Below are 24,736 nucleotides of genomic sequence, written 5' to 3' on the forward strand. Positions count from 1 at the left end.
CCAGTGGGAGGAGAGTAAAGGCCCATTCCACTAGAGCTGTGGCCTTCTCCAGGGCATTCATGAAAGGTCTAGACACGACATCCATTAGGGAAGCAGCCACATGGGCCACTATCCACACTTTCACCAAATATTACAAACTTGACCAAGTTTCCAGAGCTCAGACAGGATTGGATAGGACAATCCTGCAGGGATTTATAGAATCCTCTTCAACTACCATCACCCTCTCATCCACATAAGCTGTGGTACGCTCCCACATCTAGAATACTGCAACATAGGAATAGAAGGACATAGAATAGTTGTGTAAAATCTTACCGTAGCCGTAGATGTCCTTCCATGTTGCTATATTCCTTCCAAACCACCAGTTCCCCCAAGTCACTTTCCTGTACCTGGCTTGCACATACTACAGTAGGACACCAGGTCACACACCTGCTAACCACTGGCATTCCTCCCGCTGGGCCTTATTCTCTGCCTGTTGGCCTTCAAGTTCTGAGGGTTGTGTGTGCAGGCATCACATTTAAGGCCCCTGGTTTATGACGTTATGTCCAATGCACACTGCAACAGCCAAGCTGAAGCTTTTGTATAGAAGCCAACATACAAGTCGCCTGAGGGCAGGAAATCCCTCCTTTAGATTACTGCAACATGGAAGAGAAGGACATCTATATTAAGATTTTACACAACTATTATTTCCCTCTACTTCATCTTTCCAAGGGCAATCACCACAAGTTACCCCCCCCCCCCCTCAGTGGACCTACTCACACAGCACAAGGGGACACACCCACAGTGGCAGTCTCTGCACCTCATCCTGTGGCAAATAGGATTCTGATCCCCTTCAGATACCTTTACAATGAGGGTGTGCTTTCAGTCCTGCAGGAGGCCAGGAAATCCAATACTAGAAAATCCTGTATCTCCAAATGGAAAAGGTTTTCTGTCTGGTGTCATAAAAGACAGATGGACCCGCTGGACAGTATTATTCCCCTGATTCTGTCTTACTTGTGTGAACTCTTGCAGTCAGGTGTGTCCTACTCCTCACTAAAAGCTCACCTGTCTGCCATCTTTGCCTGCCTATGCACCCTCCGCTTGCATCCAGACTCCCAGCCAAACTTTTCCTCAAGGGTGTCCTGCACCTAAGACTTCCCAGGAAACTGTCTCCTCCTGCCTGGGATCGCAATTATGTGCTAGAAAAACTCACGCGGTCACCCTTCGAACCAGCTGACAAGGGCCCCCTTAAAGTTTTGCACATGGAGAACTGTAATGCTAGTAGCTTTGACCTTGGCCAGAAGGGTCTCAGATCTTCAAGCCCTTATGGCTATAACCCCCCTTTCTTGTTTTTCATATGGACATTGTCACCTTTAGGACAAACCCTTCCTTCACTCCCAAGGTGGTCAACGACCTTTCCTTGAATTGGGCTATCCACCTGCCTACCTTCTTCAGTAACCCACAGGGAAATAGTAATTGAGACCTTCATTCCCTAGACGTGCACAGGCAACTCATATTTGCATAAAACCAGACCTTTTTACAAATCAGACCAACTGTTTGTCTCCTTTCACCCTAGGACTTTGGGAAAGCAGTCACCAAGCAGTCAGTTTCATCCTGGATTTCCGGGGCTATTTCCTTTTGCTACTCACACCACGGGAAGACCTTGCCAGGCAATGTCAGGGCCCATTCCACAAGAGCTGTGGCCTCTTCTGGAGCCTTTTTTAAAGAACTAGACACTCATTCAATTCTGGAGGCAGCTGCCTGGTCCTCGGTACACACCTTCGCCAGACACTACAAACTGGACCATATCTCCAGGGCAGGTTTTGCCAGGGCTATCCTGCATGGATTCCTGGTGTCCTCTTCCAGGCCACCTCCCAGTCAGTAGTGAGCTTTGGTACTTGCCCGATAGTAGAATACTGCAACATTCGAATAGAAGGACATGGGAAAGGTGTGTAAAATCTTACCAAAACCATAGATGTCCTCCTCTTCCATGTTGCAGTCCCCCCCTCACCTTCCCGTCATACTCTTGCACTTGCTTTCTTCTGCTTCTGGACAGGCTATGCCCTTCAGGACTGGCTCTGTGTGGGGCTTATATATATGTTCTTAGTGCTGGTGCATGCAGACGTCACTTTTATGGCCCACGTTGCCTCCACGTCAGATGTCCAACGGACCAAGAGGGGCTGAAAATCTTTGGAAACCTGGCCAAACAACCTTATCAGAAGAAGGGTAAACCCAATAGTAGAATACTGCAACATGGAAGAGAAGGACATCTATGGTTATGGTAAGATTTTACACAACTTTCCTATACAGTACTGTTTTCACATGATATTACAGAACTTACTGTGATAATAAATGGAAATTACCATTACAGGTAATCTAGTGATGTAGTTAATGTGGGAGGTGGATGCAAAGTACAGACTGAGTAAAAGAGGAAAGTGCTGAATAGTACATCAGCTTGCAGCAAGATAAGGTATTAGAGTAAGAGTGGTGATGTAGGCAGCTTGGGGTTGGTCAGCTAGGGGAGTCTAAGCATTTGCACTAGCTAGACAGTGTTTTGATGTAGTCTTTGAACACAATAGTAGTGGAAGCCTCCTAATGTTTTTTCCATTACTGAGCTGGTAGATTATGGACTTTACCATTGCATTTTGCGAAAGCAAATATTTAGTCAGCTTTGAGAACAAGTTAAGATATCTGGTTTGATAATGGGGTCTTTACTCAGAATTTACATGCTTGCCATCTCTTTAATAACCACTTGTGTGATTTTACAACAAACTAAAGCAGTAATGACCTGGACACAAGTTGAACATTCCTTCCCAGTGAGCATGGTTTGCTTACATTAAAAACTTGTGTTCTTCCATGGGACATAGACATTGTCTGTGCTAGTCGAAAAATATGATGATGGGTTTGTTTTGTTTAAATAGGGAGGGTCTTTCGTCTGTGACTGTGTACCTGAACACCACTACTAGTTACCACCTGGACCTTTGGCGGATGGTGCAGCAGGATGTTCACACAGGATCTGAGAAACGAGTCCGGGTTGCTTTGGAAGATCGTGGAAGCTGTAAGTGCTGCTTTTGTTAACCTTGCTTCTCTGAGCCGTTGTTTAACTTACTCCCTTTGGTAGCTTTTGTGACTCTTGCTTCACGTGCTCCTCACTTGCCACTGATTTTTGCCAGGTATTTTTTTTTCTACTGCTTTGAAGTGGTTTTGTCTCTCACTTGGATGGTGTATTGCTTCTTTTAAATTTTTCTTCTAGTATATGCTTGCTTTTGTATCAGCATGAGTTAGTTCCATCGATGCTCAAAATCTTTGAGGCAGTCTTAGCCAGCTTGTCCAACTTTTTAACTTCCCACCAGGAGATGATGCTGTCCTTGCACTTTCTTGGCTGTTCTGATTCGTCTAAAAATTTGCCTCTACCATCTTTATTGACAAAAGAGCTGTCTGTAGCAAGGCCCAAGCATGACTTTGCTGATTTCTTCCCTGCCTGTGAAAGTATCAGTAGGACTGAGCTCACTCGTTCATATTTTTGTAATTATCAGTATTTTGGTGAAAGTGACTTAACCACCTCCTTCCTCTACCTATCATTCAGTTTCTATCTCCTTGTTTTTTCAGCAAATCAACACCCTTAGAATATACATGTTGCATGTAGCACTGTAGACACTGCTTTTGTTTAAGCTGCTATACTGTACATGTCTCTGTTGTAAAACATCCAATCTGTAATTTAACCTCCTGTCAGTGTATTTACTGTACTATGTGTTATCCATCTAATTGTGTAATGTACTTAATTATGTTACTAATTATTTTACTATGCTAAAACTAATTACATTCAAGAAGTTAGAATTGGGGAGTCCACCTCTACAGAGAGGCCAGTCCAAGTGGAGTTCCTCTGGGATCAGTCCTTGGACCACTCCTTTTTGGCGTTTACTTCTCAGAAGTCGAGGCCAATGTCGGTGGTCTCTGGCTGACTAAATTTGAGGATGATTGCAAATTAGGAGCTGTCTTTGAATCTCACACTGACACAGATGTTCTCCAGGAGGGGCTGACACAGACAATCAGTTGGTGTCAGAGCCATGGGCTAAAACTAAATGCCAGGAAATGCATAATAGTATCCTTTGAGAAGATGTCCATCCCTGGTAGCTATCATATTGACAACACACCCCTTAGAGCCGACCCAGTAGTCGGGGACTTAGGGACACACATGGATAGTAATCTAGCCTTTGACCATCACGTGTCTGCAGTGATGAGATCATTCTTTGTTGCGCAACATGTAAGTAAAGGTATGGCATCTAAATCCAAGGAAGTCATTGTTCCACTGTATTCAGCATTCATCAGACCTATCATTGAGTACAATGCGTCTTTTGGTATGTACCTAACTAGGCATATCCAACAATTGGAACGTCCACAGAGGTTCCTCACTAAAAGAATAAAGTAAGTAAAATGTCCTGTGCAGACCGCCTCAGAAAATGGTCCAGTGGGATTAGAGGGCCATCCAGGTCAACAAACAAAGGTGTGTAGAATTAGCTCTAAGCATCACAGTGTGTACAAGGAGTTATCACTGTCCCACAGGAAAAGTTTCTTCCATCTGGACTTTATTCCTAATGTCCATTGAAAGGGCTCTTTGGAGGTCAGACCCCACCTTTTGGTGCCCAACCCTCATGATGTTACCTCAAGGAAGAGGTGCTGGACCATTCCAGAGTCTCTAATCAAAGATTTAATACAAGAGAGACCCCAACGAGAAGTCCTCTTTGTGTCAGAATTTAGTTTTCTGTTTATTTTAAGCCTTCTTGCTTGATAATTTTGCATACAATGATGTGCGTAGACTGTAAGACCTAGCTCTTGAGCCTGTTATTTTTTCTGATGCTCCCTTGTTTCGGATCTTGATTGTGATGCATATTTGTGAAAGTTTTCTTCTTTATGCGGTTAAAAATAGCCTCAGTGTGCAGGTGTCTGATGTAAGTTGAGACATGCACAGACATTCTTTACTGTCTGGTAGAACAAGATGTCAGAGACTGCCATTAATGCCACTGGTTTAACCCAGCTGCTGCAATCATTGTAGCAGAAAGTGTTGGCAGTGCAGAGGACTAAAGCTATTGCTAGTTAATGGGCTGCTTCCTGTGCAAAGCATAAAAGATGCGAGTCTTTCCACCTTCATTTGCCTACTGTATGACCTTGAGCATGTCTGTTAACAAGACAGTGTTTTAGGTCATTTGGTAATTTGAGTTAGGCTCTTTTAATGGTCTCTTGGACTACATGTCTAGCTGACACCTGTGAATATTACAAGATATCCTAGGTAGACTGCATCATTTGATAGATGTGTTCATCATATTGCTCATTATTGTAATAGTGATACCATTTGCATCTTCTGCCACAGAAGGCTCATTGTCTGGCCTGAATTCAAGTGCTTCTTACCCTTCCCCATCCTAGTAGGGTAGGCACTGTCCCCCTTGGATGTCCGAGTGTGCAGTGTAAGAGGGATGTATGTCTTATTCATCGTCATTTCTTTTTTGCCATCGTATGAGAGAGTTCATTTTTAGTGCAAGTTACTATGTATTGTTAGTCATTTCAGCTCGGATTCCACAGTACAAATATGAACCTGGATGAGGAGAAAGCCATACTGTGTAAGTATGTACAAAGAATTGTTCCAGGAGATATTAAATATTAGGGCTGTAGACATAAGCACGTAAAACTAATAACGGAATTATTTGAATTGCTTGGCTGTGGCTGTAGGTGTCAGCTTGTAAAAATGACAACTGCATTATTTGTAAAAGTGCAAATCCTGTTGTAACAGCGCTTTTTTGTTCTTGGGAATGGAGCACAATGTTGCATGTTCTTCGTGTTTCACTGTTGCAGTCATTACATTTCGGTTATTTGCTTGCAGGTAGTCCTCAGTTGGCCTGATTATCAAAGTCTTCGGTCCTGCGTCGGTTGCTGTCTCGTCTTCCATGGCGTCAGGTAGTCAGGGGTATAAAGCATGCAGCCGATGCCATTACATCAGTTTTCTTGCCGTAAGGTGCCTGAAGAAGCTGTTCGCAATTGCCGGTCGGCTGACTCCTGAAAATTTCATTTTCGACCTTCAGATCTGAAGTCTTCAACTAAGCCAAGTACCCCATTGGGGATCCTTTTTCTTACTCTAAACCGATGTCATTAAAAGTTAACAATTGTATTTCTTGTGGAAAGCAAATACCTCATAAATTTTCATTCATACTGCATTCCTTCCTAGGCCCAGACCACAACGTACCTCGCTGTCGGTTTTGTGCCTTATTCAAACCTCATACTATTCGTCGTTGGTACATTTTCGCATCTAAATATTTTGGTACTCTGTTCAGTTATCCAGAAATGGCTTCGGTAAGCCACCCGACTACCGACTTTCTGAAAAAACGCAAACATAAAGACAGAGACAGACCGCATAGGTCCAAAGCTGCCAGCGACGCTTCTCCTAAGCTAGTTGCCAATTCGCCGGTACTCAGTGAGGCGCTTTCGCAGCCCCTGATACCTGCTGCTTCAGATTCGCAGGCTCTACTGACCCATTTGGACTCTGGTATGCCGCGAGATGCTTCTTCAACTGTGGAACCTGTGGATGTCTCTATCTTGGATGGGTCCGGAGCCGCTGTGCAGGCACCGACTTCTGAGGCTGTATTCAGGCCTACTGACTTGCATATTAAACCAATATCATCTTCTTCAAGGCGTAAAACTCGATCCGTGCCCAGAAAACCAACGCCCAGGCCATATGGTCAGGCCCCTATGCTTATAAAACAAATAAGAATGGTTGAAGACCTTATTACTCTAATCATGGGAAGCCACCCTTCCCGCTCTTGAGACCTAGGACTGATTTTCCTTCTGATTCTTCTGATCAGGATTCTGAAATTTCTGTTTTCTCTGATGACCAGGAGTTGCCCTTATCTGCTTATGAGGATTCTGATGCAGAGGACTCCATTCCCTCTGTTTCCCCTCCAGAGGATTTCTCTTTTGGTGAAACTTTGCATACTCTTAGGGAGCATTTCTGCTGGGAAAGCCAGGATTACTCTGATTCCAAAAAGAAACTTGGAAAATTTTTACTCCCACCTCAACACATGCCTTTAGCTGTCCCTCCTGTACTGGACATTGTAGATGATGCCTTCTTGGAATCTAGCATGGCCCCTGACACTTTACCTCTGGCTCCCAGAAAACCTGACCGGTATTACAGAGAACCCGACTCTCACAAGATGATGTTCATAGTGTTACCCTGCTGCAGTCATCACACTTGGGTTATCCTGCCGTCAGGTGGTCCTGCAGTCGGCCTGAGTTCCAAAGTCTTGGTCCGATGTCGGTTGCTGTCGCTTCCTCCCTGACATCAGTGCGACGCCATTTTCTTTAGTCTTTCTTGCCATGCGATGCCCGAAGCAGAAGCAGTTTGCAAGTGCCGGTCGGCCGACACCTGAGATTTTCAAATCGAATTTCAGTCCGAAGTCTTCAATAAAGCTAAGTACCCCATTGGGGAACCTTTTCTTGCCTCAGTCCGATGTCAGAAAAAGTTAACAATTGCATTTCTTGTGGGAAGCAAATACCTCATAAGAACTTCCACTCTTATTGTATTCCTTGCCTAGGCCCAGACCACGACGTCACAGGTTGTCGGTTTTGTGCTAGGTTTGATAAACGAACTATCAAACGCCGTTTTGACTTCGCACGACATTACTTTAGTAGAAAATTTAATTATATCATGCCGTCGGAGCAGCCGACGACCGGCATGCATAAAAAACGCAAGGATAGGGACAGGCAGCCTAGAACCAAGCCAGACTCCGAGGCCTCTGCTGGGCCTGTCGCCGGTTCTCTGGTTTTCAGTGAGGTGCCTACGCAGCCCCTGATGACCGCGGAAATGGAACCCCAGACAGCTTCGGATTCTCAAGTGGAGTGTACTAGGCCGTCGCAACCATCTTCATTAGGCCCTTCCGACACTGGAGCAGAGGGTGATCCCCGATGCAGTAGAAACACCTTTGGTTTCAGAAGGTGTCTTCAGACTGACTACACTCACCATTAAATCTTATGCTAAGCTAAAAACTCCATTAAAACCAAAAAAGACTGTACTTCAGTCTCCTCTTCAAGGCCCCATACCTAAGAAATAGATGCTTAAGATGGCTGAAGATTTGATTTCCCTCATCAGGGGTTCTCATCCCCTTCCTGATAAAAGGCCTAGGCAAGGGGAGGACTATGCTTCCTCTGACCAGGTTTCTATTTCCTCAGATTCTTCTGAGGAACAGGATTACGCTATTCCCCCTTATGAAGACTCTGATGCTGAAGACTCTATTCCCTCAGCATCTCCCCCTGAAGACTACTCCTTCGGGGAAACTTTACATACCATGAGGGAACATTTCCACTGGGAAGGCCAGGACTACTCTGATTCTAAGAAAAGGCTCCGAGAGTTTCTTTTACTACCCCAGCACAGACCATTTGCTATCCCTCCAGTTTTAGATAGTGTGGATGATATCTTAGTCTAGCCTAAATCCAGACTGCCTTCCTCCTGCTTAAGCCAAACCAGACAGATACTACAGAGTACCTGACTCACACAAATTCCTTTATAAAAGCCATCTGGCTGACCCAGAAACAATTTCCCAGGGTCCCAAAGGGGCTAAAGCTTCTATAGCGAAAATCCTGTACCCTCTGAAAGGGATTCCAGAGCCCTAGATAGATGGGGAAAGAAGATATACACCTCAGCTACTCTAGTTATGAGAGCATTAAATTATCAGTTCCACATGCTGAAATATCAGCAATACGTAATGTCTCACTTAAAACTAAAACTGAGCACACATTCTGAACAGGCTAAATTCAAAGAAATGCAGGATCTGTTGCATGCAGCTGAACAGGTGGGCAAACATACTTACAATGTGGATTTGATTCATTGGAAGCTTCCTGTAGAGCAGCTGTTACTGGGTCTGTCATACGCAGACATGCTTGGTTAAAAGAACAAACCCTACCTGATCATGTTAAAGCAAAATTATTGGATGCACCTTTACAGCAGGATGTCTTATTTGGTGTCAAAGCAGAAGAGGTTTTAAAGAAAATGGAGGATACTGCAAAGTATATGCAGATGGTCAAGGATTTCTTACAGGTACAACCCCCTCATTTCAACAGAAATTGGTCAACAAAAAACTTGTCCTTTCCAGCTTCTGACAGACCACAGTGGGGCAAATACAGATGCACAAGGGGCAGAGGTCAGTCACAAGGGCCTTACAAACCTCGCCAATGGGGGGGCCACAACCCAGAAAGGAGGTGAAGACAGAGGCCCCAAGCTAGCAGAAGACAAACACAATGACTCAACCCTCCAACTACCAAGCATATCTCTCTTGGCAGCTCCCTTGGGCGGAAAATTAGCACTTTTTGCAGACAACTGGCACATCATCACAAAAGACAAATGGGTCCTAAACATTGTGTCACAAGGATACATATTCCACTTTCATACCTTGCCAAGGATAAAAGGAATGCCAAACCTCCCACCAAATCAATGGGCAGAGGCACAAAAACAAATTACAGCCCTCATGGACATGAGAGCCATTCAACAGGTACCAACATGGGAGCAAGGACAAGGCTTTTACTCAAGACTCTTTCTAGTCCCCAGAAAGGACAAAGCATGGAGACCCATTCCGGATCTTTCAGTTATGAACACCTATCTGCAAGTACCAAAATTCAAGATGCTAACACTACAGCAGCTTCTTCCCATGCTGGGCAAGAAGGCTTGGCTAGTAACATTGGATCTCAAAGAGGCATACCTGCATGTCCCTATCAGACAAAATTGCAGAAGATACCTCCGCTTCATTGCAGGTTCAACCCATTAGCAATTCTCTGCACTGCCCTTTGGCTTATCTACTGCGCCCAGAGTCTTCACAAAATTCCTGGCACCAGTAATTGCATACTGCAGACAGAGGAATTCAAATATACCCATACCTGGACGACTGCCTTATTCAAGCAGAAAGCAAGGACATTCTTTTAAAACATCTGGCATTTGTCAAACACCATCTAAGTTGCCCTAGGGTACACAGTAAACGAAAAGAAATCAAAACTAGTGCCCTCACAAAACTTAATATTCCTGGGTGCCAGCTTGAATACAACGGCCCAGATGGCTTATCTCGCGTCAGACAAGCAACGACAGCTGACTCCAATACTTCAAAATAATGGCAACAAAGACCCAACTCCCTGCAAGAAAAATTCTGCAGGCCTTGGGATTCATGGCATCTTGCATACTACTAATATCATTTGCAAAACTGCATATGAGGAAATTACAATGGTACCTGAAAAGCGTTTGGACTCAGCAGAGCCGTAGTTTGGAAACAATGATACCACTCATTCCCTGCCTTCAACAGGAGTTTCTATGGTGGGCACAGGCATGTCACCTCAACAAGGGTCAGCCTTTCACATTACCCACAGCCAGGCAAACTATGACAACAGATGCATCGGACTATGCCTGGGGAGCACACATGGCAGGACAGTGCATTCAGGGAAAATAGACTACAGATCAAAGGCATCTGCATATCAATCAAAAGGAAATGCTAGCAGTACAGAAAGCCCTAACAGCTTTCAAGGACCTCTTACACCCAGGACAACTACTGATAGACGGACAATACCACAGTAATGTGGTACATCAACAAGCAAGGGGGCACACATTCCTACTCTCTATGCAGGCAAGCAATGACATTGTGGAACACAGCACTGTCTTATCAAGTTCAACTACAAGCACAATTCCTGCCAGGAAAGAAAAACACATTGGCAGACGACCTAAGCAGAAACATCATGGATCCCCACGAGTGGAAACTGGATCCACAAGTATTTTCAATGAAAACTCAAAAATGGGGACGCCCAGACATAGATCTGTTTGCCAACCCCCAACACTACCAACTTCAAAGATTTTGCACAAGGACATTCCACCCACAAGCTTGGAAAGTGGACGCCCTCTCATTCAGTTGGAAAAACATTAACAGTGTATGCCTTTCCTCCACTGCCTCTTCTAGCAAAGGTGCTGCTGAAAATCAGATTAGAGAGGCCACAAATGATACTCATTGCACCAGACTGGCCACTCCAGCACTGGTATCCAATTCTAAAGAACATGGCCCACGGCCCACCATGGATTTTACCACAAATTCCTCACCTGCTCACCCAGCGAGACAATCAAATTCTACACAGCCAGCTCAAGACTTTAAACCTGGCTGCATGGCAAATTACCTAAGCAATCAACCAACACCACTATCCAGAGCTGTTATGGATGTCATTCTGGAGGCCAGGAGGCCCAGCACCAGGAAAACCTATTCAAACAAATGGAAAAGATTTTGTGCCTGGAACCAGGCTAAAGGCCAAAATCCCCTTGATCCAAACATTCCTCAGATTCTACAATATCTGACTGAGATGTTGCACAAAGGACTTTCTTTTTTCATCTATTAAGATCCACGCCTCAGCAATTTCAGCTGATTTAAAGTTTCTTTCATGGAAAACTGCCCTGCTGCTAGCAATAACTTCAGCTGGAAGAGTCTCAGAGCAACAGGCTCTAATGGCAGTGGAGCCTTTCCTCATTTTTCATCAAGACAGAGTCTCTCTGCGAACTAACCCTTTCTTTATGCCAAAAGTGGTATCCAGTGTGGCCCTAAACCAAACCATTAATTTGCCCAACTTTTTCCCAAATCCCCAAAACAAAGGAGAAAGACTCCTGCACTTTTTGGACATTCACAGACAATTATGTTACTGCTTGGATAAAACCAAGGCTTTCAGAAACTCTGACCAGCTCTTTGTAGCCTATGCTGCAGGAGCACAAGGAAAAGCTATCTCAAAACAGACCATTTCAAAATGGATAGGTCATTGCATACGTTTCTGCTACACGCATCATGGGAAACCGGTACCTACTAGCATTAGGCCCCACTCCACCGGGGCCGCAGCTACATCAGCAGCCTTTCTCAGGGGGGTACCAACCAATGATATTCTGGAAGCTGCTACTTGGAGTTCAGTGCATACTTTCGCCAAACACTATCACTTACCTCTGTATGCTAAGACTAGAGCTGGCTTTGCCACTGCTGTTTTGCAGGGGCCTACTAGCTTCTTCTAACCCTGTTTAACTCCACCACCCATCCTTAGCTTTGGGATTCAACCCAAGTGTGATGACTGCAGCAGGGTAACACGATGAACATAGTACAGTTTTGTACCTACCATAAATGTAGATGTTCGAGTGTTCACCCTGCTGCAGTCCAGGTTACCCTCCCTCCATCCCCTCTGAACTAGCTAGACTTATCCAGACCTTTCTATCCTATACAACCTATGTGGTGTATTTGCTTGTGACTGAAAGTATTGTTTCATTTTTGCTTGTGTGTATATATATATATATATATATATATATCAATATATAACAATATGTATTGCCTACCTATTGGGGGCACCTGACATCTGGGGCAAGAAAAACTGAAGAAAACGGCATTGGATGCCTCTTACATATACCCCCTGGCGCACTGACGTCAGGGAGGAAGCGACAGCAACCAACGACCAAGACTTTGGAACTCAGGATAACCCAAGTGTGATGACTGCAGCAGGGTGAACACTCGAACATCTACATTTATGGTAGGTACAAAACTGTACTTTCTTCATGTTTCACTGTTGCAGTCATTACATTTGGGTAATCTACTGGCAGGTTGCCCCTCAGTCGGCCTGATTAACAAAGTCTTGGGTCCCGTGTCGGTTGCTGTCCCTTCTTCCACGACGTCAGGTCATCAGGGGTGTAAGACATGCAGCCGATGCCATTTTCATCAGTCTTTCTTGCCGTGCGGTGCCCGAAGCAGAAGCAGTTCACAAGTGCCGGTCGGCAGACTCCTGAAATTTTCGAGTTTCAGAACCGAAGTCTTCAACCTAAAGCTAAGTACCCTGTTGGGGAAACTTTTTCTTGCTCTTTACCAATGTCAGTAAAAGTTAATAATTGTATTACTTGTGGGAAGCAAATACCTCATAAGGATTTTCATTTGTACTGTATTCCTTGCCTAGGCCGTGACCACAACGTGCCTTGCTGATGGTTTTGTGCTAAATTTAACCAATGCACTATTAAGCGTCGGTATATTTTTGCATCTAAATATTTTGGCTCAAGGTATAACTATCCAGAAATGTCGTCTGTTAGCAATCCGACTACAGGAATTCACAAAAAATGCAAAGAAAAAGGCAGAGACAGGCCGTCTAGGTCCAAAACCGATGAAGCTTCTGCTAAGCCAATCGGCGGTAATGAGGCGCTTTCGCAGCCCCTGATACCCGCTACATTTGATTCACAGGCCTCTACTGAGATCCATTCGGAGTCCGGTATGCCGTGAGACACTTTTAAGTATTGAACCCGAGGATGTCTCTACCTTAGATGGGTCAGGAGCCCTTGCGAAGGCACCGGCTTCTGAGGGTGTTTTCAGGCCTAAAGATTTGTATATTAAACAAACGCTATCTTCAAAACCAAGGCCAAAACCAACTTCTGTGTTTAAAAAAACCAACACTTGGGCCACGTGCACAGGCCCCTATGCCTAAAAAACAAATGATCAAAATGGATGAGGATTTAATTACCTTGATCAGGGGTACCCATCCCAATACTGCTAAGAGGCCTAGGCAAGGCACTGATTATGAATCTTCAGATCAGGTTTCCATTTCTTCTGATTCCTCTTCTGATCAGGAATTATCTGTTCCACCTTATGAGGACTCTGATGCAGAAGAATCCATCCCTTCTGCTTCTCCTCCTGAGGATTTTTCTTTTGGAGAAACTTTACATACCTTAAGGGAACATTTTCATTGGGAGAGTCAGGATTTTTCAGAATCCAAAAAGGGGCTTGGGGATTTCCTTCTTCCTCAGCATAGGCCTTTGGCTATACCTCCTGATGTCCTTCAAGGATGCATCTGCAGTCCTTACAAATGGGTAGTCCTGTCGTCAGGCAGCCCTTCGGTCGGCCGGATTCCAAAGTCTGGGTCTGGCTTCGGCTGGTGTCGCACTTCACCCGACGTCATAGCTGCAGTTTTTCGGGTATAAAGGCATCAGCCGACGCCATCTTCCTCAGTCTTTCTTGCCGCGTGGCCAAGCAGAAGCTGTTCGCAAGTGCCGGTCGGTCAGAACCAGAGATTTCATACCGAATACTACTTCGAAGACTTCTAAAAAGCTAAGTACCCCATTGGGGACTCTTTCTTGCCTCAGCCGATGTCAGAAAAAGTGAATAACTGTTTAACTTGTGGGAAACAAATACCTCATAAAGATTTCCACTCTTACTGCTTACCTTGTTTAGGCCCAGACCACGACGTAGCAGCTTGTCTAGCCTGTGCTTCTTTTAACAGACGGACGCTTAGAAGTCGGTCAGAATTTGCAGAACAGTTTTTCGGCTCTGATTTTGCTTATATCATGCCGTCGGACCCTCCGACTTCACAAATTACCAAAAAACGCAGGGAAAAGGACCGACACTCGCGGTCCGCGGTTTCGGCCGAAACCGGTTAATAACGCGAGTGTCTCGGTTTCGGCTGAAACCGAGCAAGCGGTTCTTCCCCCGGCCGAAAACATGCCTTCTACCGAGGCCTCTTCTAGCCAGGTGGAATCGGCTTCTGAAATCCAACCTTCTGTTGCGGTTTCTCAGGAATTATCAGACACTATTCCCTTGGATATTTCAACCCCTGCACGTGGAGCTGCTAGGCCTCCTGCAGCCATGTCTATTAAGGCCTTTGCCAGGGCTAAAGCAGCTAAAGCTTCAAAAACGGTGCCTGTTAAACCCCCCTCTCACAGGCCCAGCACCAGTTCCCATATGCTTTCTTTGGCTGAGGATCTCATTTCATTAATTCGTGGCTCGCAGCCTCATCCAGACAGGGCCTCTCATCCACCTCCTGAGAAGAGGCCTAGAGCAGAGCCCCCTGAACCAGTATCCACGGATGACTCCTCTGATGACTCAGAACATACAGATCCTCCTGAGGCTCCTTATTCCCCTTACGAAGACTCTGATGCTGAAGAGTCCATTCCTTCAGCCTCTCCTCCTGAGGAATTTTCCTTTGGGGAAACCTTGCATGCTGTGAGGGAACAATTTGAGTGGCAGGGCCAAGATTTCTCAGACTCCAGAAAAAGGCTTAGAACCTTTCTACATTTGCCACAGCATAGGCCTTTAGCTATACCTCCAGTTCTTTCTGTTGTAGATGATGCATTTAATGATGCTTGCACTGCTCCTGATTCATTACCTCCGGCCCCTGCTAAGCCCGATAGGTTCTACAGGGTCCCGGACACTCATCACCATTTATACAAGGCTCCCTTTGCAGATCCAGAGACCATCTCCCAGGGTCCTAAGGCTGTAGCAACTACATCTGCTAAAAACCCCCTCCCCTCTGAAAGGGAATCCAGATCCTTAGAGATGGGGTAAAAAAGTTTACACTTCTGCTACTTTGTCAGCTAGAGCTTTGAACTGCCAATTCCATATGATTCAATATTAAGAGTTTATGCTTGACCAGTTAACTAAAAAGCTGTCCTCTGAAGAATCTCTAGATAAAAAATATGTTCAGGAAATGGTACATAACATACAGCAGGTTAGTAACCATTCTTTAAAATGTGGCTATGATGCACTGGAGGCTTCCTTTAGATCAGCCATGACTGGCACAGTTATCCGGAGACATGCATGGTTGAAAGAGCAGGCATTACCAGACCATGTCAAATCTAAGCTTTTGGATGCACCCATGGACAAGGTCAATTTATTTGGTTCCCTGCACAGCAGGTACTAAAGAAGATGGAAGAGAAGGCAAAATCTGTACAAACAGTGAAAGATTTCTTACAGGTTCAACCTCCAAGGTTTAGCAGGAACTGGCCCTCCAAAAATTGGTCCTTTCCAGACTCCTCTAAGACACAGAGAGGCAGGAATAGGCGTTCAAGAGGCAGAAACCAATCCAGGGGTGCCTACAGGGGACGCCAGTGGCAAGGTAACAACCAGCGGCGCGCAGCCACCACCACTACAACACCACAATCACAGTGACTTGGATGTGGCACCGCCGACCAGGGAACAACTGGAAGCACCCTTAGGCGGAAAGCTAACCTTATTTTCAAAGAACTAGCATTGCATCACAAGGGAAAAATGGATTTTGAAAACTATAGACCAAGGTTACAGGTTCCATTTCCATACTCTACCAGGAAAGAGAGGAATGCCAAACCTACCACCTACTCAAAGGGCAGAAGCTCTAAAGCAAATATCTCAATTATTAAGAATGAGAGCTGTGGAAAAGGTACCATCTATGGAGCACGGAAAGGGATTTTACTCCAGACTCTTCCTGGTACCAAGAAAAGAAAACAAATGGAGGCCTATTCTCGACCTGTCCACTTTAAACACATTCCTCATTGTTCCAAAATTCAAAATGCTGACCCTACAGCAGCTTCTTCCCATGCTGGGCAAGGAGTCTTGGCTGGTAACTCTAGATCTCAAGGAGGCATACCTGCACGTCCCCATACGACCAATTTGCAGAAGATACCTCAGATTTCTTGCAGGATCAGAGCATTATCAATTCTCAGCATTGCCCTTTGGCTTACCTACTGCGCCCAGAGTGTTCACGAAATGCCTGGCATCAGTAATTGCTCATTGCAGACTTCAGGGGATCCAAATTTATCCCTACCTGGACGACTGCCTGATTCAAGCGGACAACAAAAGCAAACTAACAGAAGACTTACAAAGAGTCATTTGCCTACTGCAAGCCCTGGGATATACAGTCAATATAAAAAAGTCAAGGCTGACTCCATCCCAAAGAATAACTTTTCTGGGTGCAGAGCTGGACACATCAAAACAAATGGCATTCCTGACTGCAGAAAAGCAAGAGCAACTACCTCTCTACTTCTTGGCATTAACAAAGCAGAACCATCTAACTGCAAGAAAAGTACTGCAAGCCCTAGGCTTCATGGCATCCTGCATAATTGTGGTCCCTCATGCCAGACTGCATATGAGAAAGCTACAGTGGTACCTAAAGAATTTGTGGTCCCAACACAAGCACAGCCTAGAAACCAAAATTCCAATACTCCCTTGCCTGAAACAAGAGTTCCTATGGTGGGCTCAGGCCTGTCAATCAAACAAAGGATTGCCCTTCTGCAACAGTCAACCAAGCCAAACCATCACGACAGATGCCTCAGACCTCGGTTGGGGGGCACACATGCTGGACAAGTACATACAAGGCTTATGGACTCGAGACCAGCTGCGCCTGCACATAAATCTAAAGGAAATGCTGGCAGTAAAATTGGCAATCCAGTCCTTCAGACCATTTCTCCAAGAAGGTCAGTTGATAAGGACAGACAACACCACAGTTATGTGGTACATCAACAAACAGGGAGGCACACACTCATATCCTCTCTGCCGGCTGGCACTGGACCTATGGGATGTGGCTCTGAGCTACAACATTCAGTTACAAGCAATTTTTGTACCGGGAAAAGAAAACATTCTGGCAGACATTTTAAGCAGAACTACCACAGATGCCCACGAATGGATGCTGCATCCGGGCATCTTCAAGGCCATCACAAGAGAATGGGGATTACTACAAATAGACTTATTTGCATCCCCACTCAATCACCAGCTAAAGAAATTCTGCACAAGGACGTACCACCCACTTGCTTGGAAGGTGGACTCCCTATCCTTCAGTTGGAAAAACCTGACAGCTTATGCATTCCCACCACTTCCTTTGATGCACAAGGTGCTTTTGAAGATCAAAGAGGAACGTCCAAGGATCATTCTGATAGCTCCAGACTGGCCAAGACAACATTGGTACCCATTGCTGTGGAGCATGTCTCGGGAACAAATATGGACACTGCCCCTGATTCCATTGCTGTTAACACAGAACAACTACAACATCCTGCATCCAAACCTGAAAACTCTGCAGCTAACTGCCTGGAACATTACATAAGGACAATTAACCCAGATTTATCCCAAAGGGTTAAAGACATAATCCTTGAGGCTCGTAGACCTTCAACAAGAAAGAATTATGCAGCAAAATGGAAAAGATATCTCATTTGGAGTACTGCAAAAGGAGAAGATGTGGCACTAGTAAACATAGCCAACATCCTGGAGTACTTGGCAGAGCTCTTCCATGCAGGCCTGTCCTATTCTTCCATCAAGATACATGCATCAGCTATTTCAGCAGAATACAGCTTGGATCCTCCTGTCTTCTCTCATCCTCTGCTCAGACAGTTTCTGAGAGGAATTAAAAATGTAAAACCTCCCAGGAAACCACCATTGCCAGCATGGGACTTGAACTTTGTGTTAGAAAAATTGACACTTCCCCCTTTTGACACTTCCCCCTTTCGAACCAGCAGCAACAGCAGAATTACAATACTTATCCTGGAAGACTGCTTTCCTACTGGCAATCACCTCAGCGAGAAGGGTCTCTGAACTACAGGCATTAATGGCAGTGCAACCCTTCCTGATCTTCCATCAAGATAGAGTGTCCATGAGAACAAATCCCACATTTATGCCTAAGGTGGTATCCAGAGTGTCTTTAAATCAGGCTATCCACCTACCTACATTCTTCCCCAACCCACAGAACAGGGGAGAAAGACTGTTGCATACCTTGGATGTACATAGGCAATTACGCTACTACCTGGACAGGACCAAGTCCAATAGAAAAACTGACCAGCTTCTGGTAGCATATGCAACAGGAAAGGAAGGAAAATCTATTTCAAAACAGACAATCTCCAAATGGATAGGAAATTGCATTAGATTTTGTTACTCCTACCATGGAAAGAAAACTCCAGAGAACATCAGGCCTCACTCCACAAGGGCTACAGCCACTACCACAGCTTTCTTACGAGGAGTGGCTACCAAGGACATTATAGAGGCTGCTACTTGGACCTCCGTGCATACATTTGCCAAGCATTACAATTTACCTTTATACTCTAGATCCCGAGCAGGTTTTGCCACTGCTGTTTTGCAAGGGATCCTAACTACACCATAATCTCTACTTTTTCCTCCTCCCTAGTTTAGCTATGGTATTCTACCCATTTGTAAGGACTGCAGATGCATCCTTGAAGGACATAGTACAGTTTTGTACCTACCATAAATGTAGATGTCCGATAGGAATGCATCTGCAGTCAGGATTACCCACCCACCTTCCCCTCTGTGGTACTCCTAGGGTATTTGCCATCCTTCAGCTAGCTTGGGGGGGATCTATTATGGTGTATTTGTTTGTATATATGTACATACATGCTTATTTTATGTGTTTGCTCTCTACTATTTGGAAACATTGGCATTTATCCAAATTTAGCCATCAAGAGGGCACCTGGCATCTGGGGCAAGAAACACTGAGGAAGATGGCGTCGGCTGATGCCTTTATACTCGAAAAACTGCAGCTATGACGTCGGGTGAAGTGCGACACCAGCCGAAGCCAGACCCAGACTTTGGAATCCGGCCGACCGAAGGGCTGCCTGACGACAGGACTACCCATTTGTAAGGACTGCAGATGCATTCCTATCGGACATCTACATTTATGGTAGGTACAAAACTGTACTTTCTAGACATTGGTGATGATGTTTTCTCAGAATCCAGCCTGGCTCCTGATTCCCTGCCTCCGGCTCCTAGTAAGCCAGACAGATATTACAGGGTTCCTGACTCCCCCAAATTTCTTCTTTACAAACCCTACTGCTGACCCTGAAACAATTTCTCAGGGTCCCAGGGGTGTTAAGGCTTCTGCTACAAACCTACCCCTTCTGTTAGAGACTCCAGGGCGCTGGATAGATGGGGTAAGAAGGTTTACACGTCTGCAACCCTGGCAATCCAGGCTTTAAACTGTCAATTTCATATGCTTAAATATCAGCAGCATGTCATGGGCTTACTTAAACAGAAAGTGATGGATGTTGATTTCTGACTGTGTGGAAAATAGTTACAGGATTTATTGCATTCATCTGAACAATTTGGAAAGCGTACTTTGCAATGTGGTTTTGATTCCTTGGAGGCCTCTTGCAGGGCCACCTGTAACTGGATCTGTGATAAGAAGGCATGCTTGGCTCAAGTAGCAAAATCTGCCTGATAATGTTAAAGATAAATTGTTGGATGCTCCTTTACCAACAGGACAGTCTATTTGGTAATAAGGCAGAAGAAGTTTTGAAAAAGATGGAAGACTAAGCTAAATCTATGCAAACTGTAAAAGATTTCTTACAAGTGCAGCCACCCAGGTTAAGTAGGCGCTGGCCTACTAAGAATTGGTCCTTTCCAGTACCCACCAGAGCCGCTCAGGTCAAACCCAAACACTCCAAAGGCTCCAGGTTTTAGTCACAAGGAACTTACAGAACAAAACAATGGGGTGCCTCCACCTCCAAATCTGGAAGTAGCAAGGCACATCCCTTAAACAGTGTCAATGACTTTCCTCTGCCATTTCCAAGCACTTATCTTTTGGCAGCCCCTTTGGGGGTAAAACTAGCACTTCATGCACAAAATTGGCATCTAATTACCCAGGGCAAGTGGGTTTTAAATATAGTATCCCAGGGATACAGATTTCATTTCCACACATTGCCATTTCCAAACGGATGGTCGGATCTGCCTCCAAATCAGTGGGCAGAGGCCCAGAAACAAGTTATGTCCCTCATGAATATGGGGGCTATTCAACCAGTACCAGAAAAGGAAAAGGGACAAGGTTTTTACTCGAGACTTTTCCTGGTACCCAGAAAAGACAAATCATGGCGTCCAATTCTGGACTTATCCATTCTAAATACTTTCCTGGACATTCCAAAATTCAAGATGCTGACTCTACAACAGTTACTGCCTATACTAGGCAAGGATGCCTGGTTGGTAACTCTAGACTTAAGGGCTTACCTGCATATCCCAATCAGGGAATCTTGCAGAAGATACCTGAGCTTCAAAGCAGGCTATTTGCATTACCAGTTCTCTGCACTGCCCTTTGGCTTATCTACTGCACCCAGGGTCTTCACAAAGTGCCTGGCGCTAGAAATAGCATTTTGTAGACAAAGAAACATTCAAATTTATGCTTATCTGGACGGTTGTCTAATTCAGGCAGAAAACAAGGACACTTCTACAGCATCTGGCATTTGTAAAAAGACTTTTAACTTGCCTAGGGTACACCATAAACGAAAAGAAGTCACAACTGGTACCCTCTCAAAAAATTACATTCCTGGGTGCAAGTTTAAATACAACTGCCCAGATGGCTTACCTCACGCCAGACAAATCCAATTGATGACTTACTTCAAGTGGCCACAAAAACCCATTTATCTGCAAGACACATTCTGCAGGCCTTGGGGTTCATGGCTTCCTGCATTCTTCTAATTCCATATGCAAGACTGCATACGAGGAAACTTCAGTGGTACCTAAAAAACTTAGAGTCAGCATTGTCACAGCTTGAAAACAATGATTCCTATCATTCCTTGCCTGCAGCAAGAGTTCCTATGGTGGGCAGAGGCCTCTCACCAAAACAAGGGACAGTCATTCATTCCACCCCTTGCTACCCAAACCCTGACTACAGACTCATCAGACTATTCTTGGGGGGCACATCTGGCAGGGAGATACATTCAGGGCGAATGGAGCCCAAATCAAATGCACCTGCATAACAACCAGAAAGAGATGCTGGCTGTACAGAATGCTCTGACAGCTTTCAAGGACTTTCTTCATCCAGGACAACTACTGATAAAGACGGACAACACCACAGTCATGTGGTACATAAACAAGCAGGGGGGTACCCATTCCTACCCTCCTTTGCAGACTAGCCGTGGCTTTGTGGAACACAGCCTTGACTTGCCAAATACATCTACAAGCTCAATTCCTGCCACAAAAGCAAAATACTCTGGCAGACGAACTAAGCAGAAATCTTGCAGCTTTCCTCAGAGGGGTTCCTACCAGAGACATTGTAGAAGCTGCTACCTGGAGCTCAGTTCATACGTTCACCAAACATTACCATTTACCTCTCTTCTCTAAATCCAGAGCAGGCTTTGCCACTTGGAGAACAGGCATTTTGATAGCTCCAGATTGGCCAAAGCAACACTGGTACCCATTGCTGTTGAGCATAACTCGGACCAAGCCGTGGCCTCTGCCCCTATGGCCCCTGCTCCTAACACAACACAACTACAGGACTGTTCACCAAAACCTGAAAACATTACATCTGACAGCCTGGAGGTTACCTTAACTCCTTCCGCTTCCAATCTTTCCAAGGCAGTTCAGGACATCTTATTGGAAGCACGCAGACCATCCACCAGAAAAGCCTATTCAGCCAAGTGGAAGAGATTCAGCATCTGGGCAGCCAACAGGGGTCAAGATACAACAGTACTGAGTATACCTCAGATATTGGAATACTTGGCAGAAATGTTTCATTCTGGACTCTTATATTCCTCCATAAAGATTCATGCCTCAGCAATCTCAGCAAGATACAATTCCACCAGTGTTCTCACATCCTTTGCTAAGACAGTTCCTGAGAGGGATAAAGAATATCAAGCCTCCCAGAAAACAACCAATACCTGCATGGGACTTCAGTTTCGTATTGGAAAAAATAACTCTTCCTCCCTTTGAGCCAGCAGCAACCTCAGAGATGCATTTTCTATCATGGAAAACGGTTTTTCTATTGGCAGTCACATCAGCAAGAAGAGTCCAGAGAGGGTCCATTGAGTTTAATGGAACTTTCCGAACTACTGTGGTAGATTAGATTGAGCGCCTGTAATCCTCCAGGCTTAAATATGATCTCATTAGCTTGTTTATTAAAGTTGGAGAGTATTCAGAGACGAAAAATATAAATTATATTATGTGAATACATATATGATGTTCATCGTGCATACAGCTGCAGTCATTACAGATGGGTTATCCTGCCATCAGGCGGGTCCTCGGTCGGCCGAATTTCAAAGTCTAGGTCCGGCGTTGGTTGTCGTCGCTTCTTCCCTGACGTCAGTGCGACAGGGGTATAAAATAGGCAGCCGACGCCATTTTCTTCAGTCTTTCTTGCCGCGCGGTGCCCGAAGCAGAAGCAGTTAGCAAGTGCCGGTCGGCCAGCTCCTGAGATTTACGAAAGTATTTCAGCCGAAGTCTTCTTTAAAGCCAAGTACCCCATTGGGGAAACTTTTCTTGCCTCAGACCGACACCAGAAGAGACCTAAGAAAAACTTCAGTTTTCTCCTACTTCTGCCTCAAATTCCAAATGGCTAAACAGCCCTTTCCTGATTGGATGGTCTCCTCCTCCTCGTGACTCTTCCAGCAACCTGTCCTGCCCTCCCCTTTTCCAGCTCCCATCCCTATCCCTTCCATTCTGGGAACTCCTCACTCAAGACTGTTGAGTGTTGAGCAACATCAAAAGAGGGGATACTTCATGGTTTGAGGGGATACTTCATGGCTTGGTAAAAGGTGCCTCCTTTCAGGGTTATTCCCCTGCCACCAAAAAAACAGACCCCCTTTTCCCTCCAGTCCTGCAAAGCCTTCTAGAACAGGGTACTGTTGAGCCTGTTCCCCCAGGGTAAAATGGAAGAGGTTTCTACTCCACCTTATTCCTAGTTCCCAGGAAGGAAGGTCCTTGGAGACCTATTCTAGACCTTTTCTATCTCAACGACTTTCTCGTAGTTCCGTCATTCATAATGTTAATTTTGCAGACCCTGTTCTTTCTTATCCTCCCTCAGGCATTCCTAGCTTCCGTAGACATCAGTGATACCTACCGCCATATTCCCATCCACCCTAAATGCAGGAAATTCTTATGATTCTCTTTGGGATCCTTGCACTATCAATTCTCAGCTTTGCGTTTTGGACTCTCCACTGCCCCGAGAATCTTCATAAAATGTCTAGCCCCAGTGATGGTTTGTAACAGACTGCAAGGATTCATAATTTGCCGCTACTTAGATCATGTTTTGATTCAACCCAGCTCTCAAACAGAATTGAGCAGCAATCTCTAAATGGCAATTGCCATTCTACAAGGCCTGGGATTTACCATGAGCTTCAAGAAATTTATCCCTGGCCCCATCCCAAGTTCATACCTTTTTGGTTTGCAGATTTCGAACCCAGAGTATGATCGTCTCACTTCCTTCTTATAAGGCACAGGAAATGTCAGTATTGTTTGCAGAGTCACTCCCCTTGGACCAGATGACTGCCAAACAGTTTCTCAGAATCCTGGGGCTGATGACATCCACCATCCCTATGTTTTCTCTAGTAAGATTACACACAAGGAAATTCCAATGGTTCCTCAAGTCTGTATGGTCTCAACATGGCCACCCTGTAAAATCCCAAATCCCCCTTCCTTCTGCCCTGTTTAAAGAAGGCGCTCCAGTGGTGGCTAACACAACTGTCTGTAAATCCAGGCCACTCTAGTCTCTCACTGCCACCAACTCAAGTCCCGTTCACCAGTGCATCGGACACGGGTTGGGGAGCAGCCCTGGATCACCACACACAGTTCAAGGAGAGTAGTCACCCTCCCAAATGAGGGACCACATTACCGCCAGGGAAATGAAGGCAGTAATCTTTGCCCTTCAGACCTTCCAACCCCTTATCATACCAGGGAGATTACATGTACACACACACGTCAGTCTTGTGGTACATAAATGGGGGGTACCAGATCCTACCTCCTTTACAGACTAGCCATGCAGGTCTTGGATCTAGCACACCTTCTGGATGAATTCTACCAGGCAGTATACCTCCCTTACAGTCAGAATACCGTGGCAGACACTCAGTGCACATCCAAAACACAAGCCCTCGAATTAATGCTTCACAGGGATGTGTTCCTGGACATTGTCCACCAGTGGGGTGTTCTAGAGAGAGAGTTGTTTGCCTCCCCATTGAACAAACAACTCCCGCATTTTTATGGCTGAGAACCCTATCTTCAGGCATGGGGAGTGGACACCC

At 45.2% G+C, this 24,736-nt stretch overlaps 1 protein-coding gene across 1 annotated transcript in view; it reads left to right on the top strand.

Moving 5' to 3' along the window:
* LOC122790579 overlaps positions 1-24,736 on the top strand; it is a 1,409,443-nt gene that overhangs the window by 384,895 nt on the left and 999,812 nt on the right. Inside the window, exon 4 of the mRNA XM_044058105.1 lies at positions 2,898-3,034. Coding sequence (XP_043914040.1) covers positions 2,898-3,034 — 137 coding nt within the window. The remainder of the gene's footprint in view (positions 1-2,897; positions 3,035-24,736) is intronic.

Source organism: Protopterus annectens, chromosome 16.part0, assembly GCF_019279795.1.
Source record: "Protopterus annectens isolate FY-2018-M chromosome 16.part0, PAN1.0, whole genome shotgun sequence".
Lineage (NCBI taxonomy): Eukaryota > Metazoa > Chordata > Ceratodontiformes > Protopteridae > Protopterus > Protopterus annectens.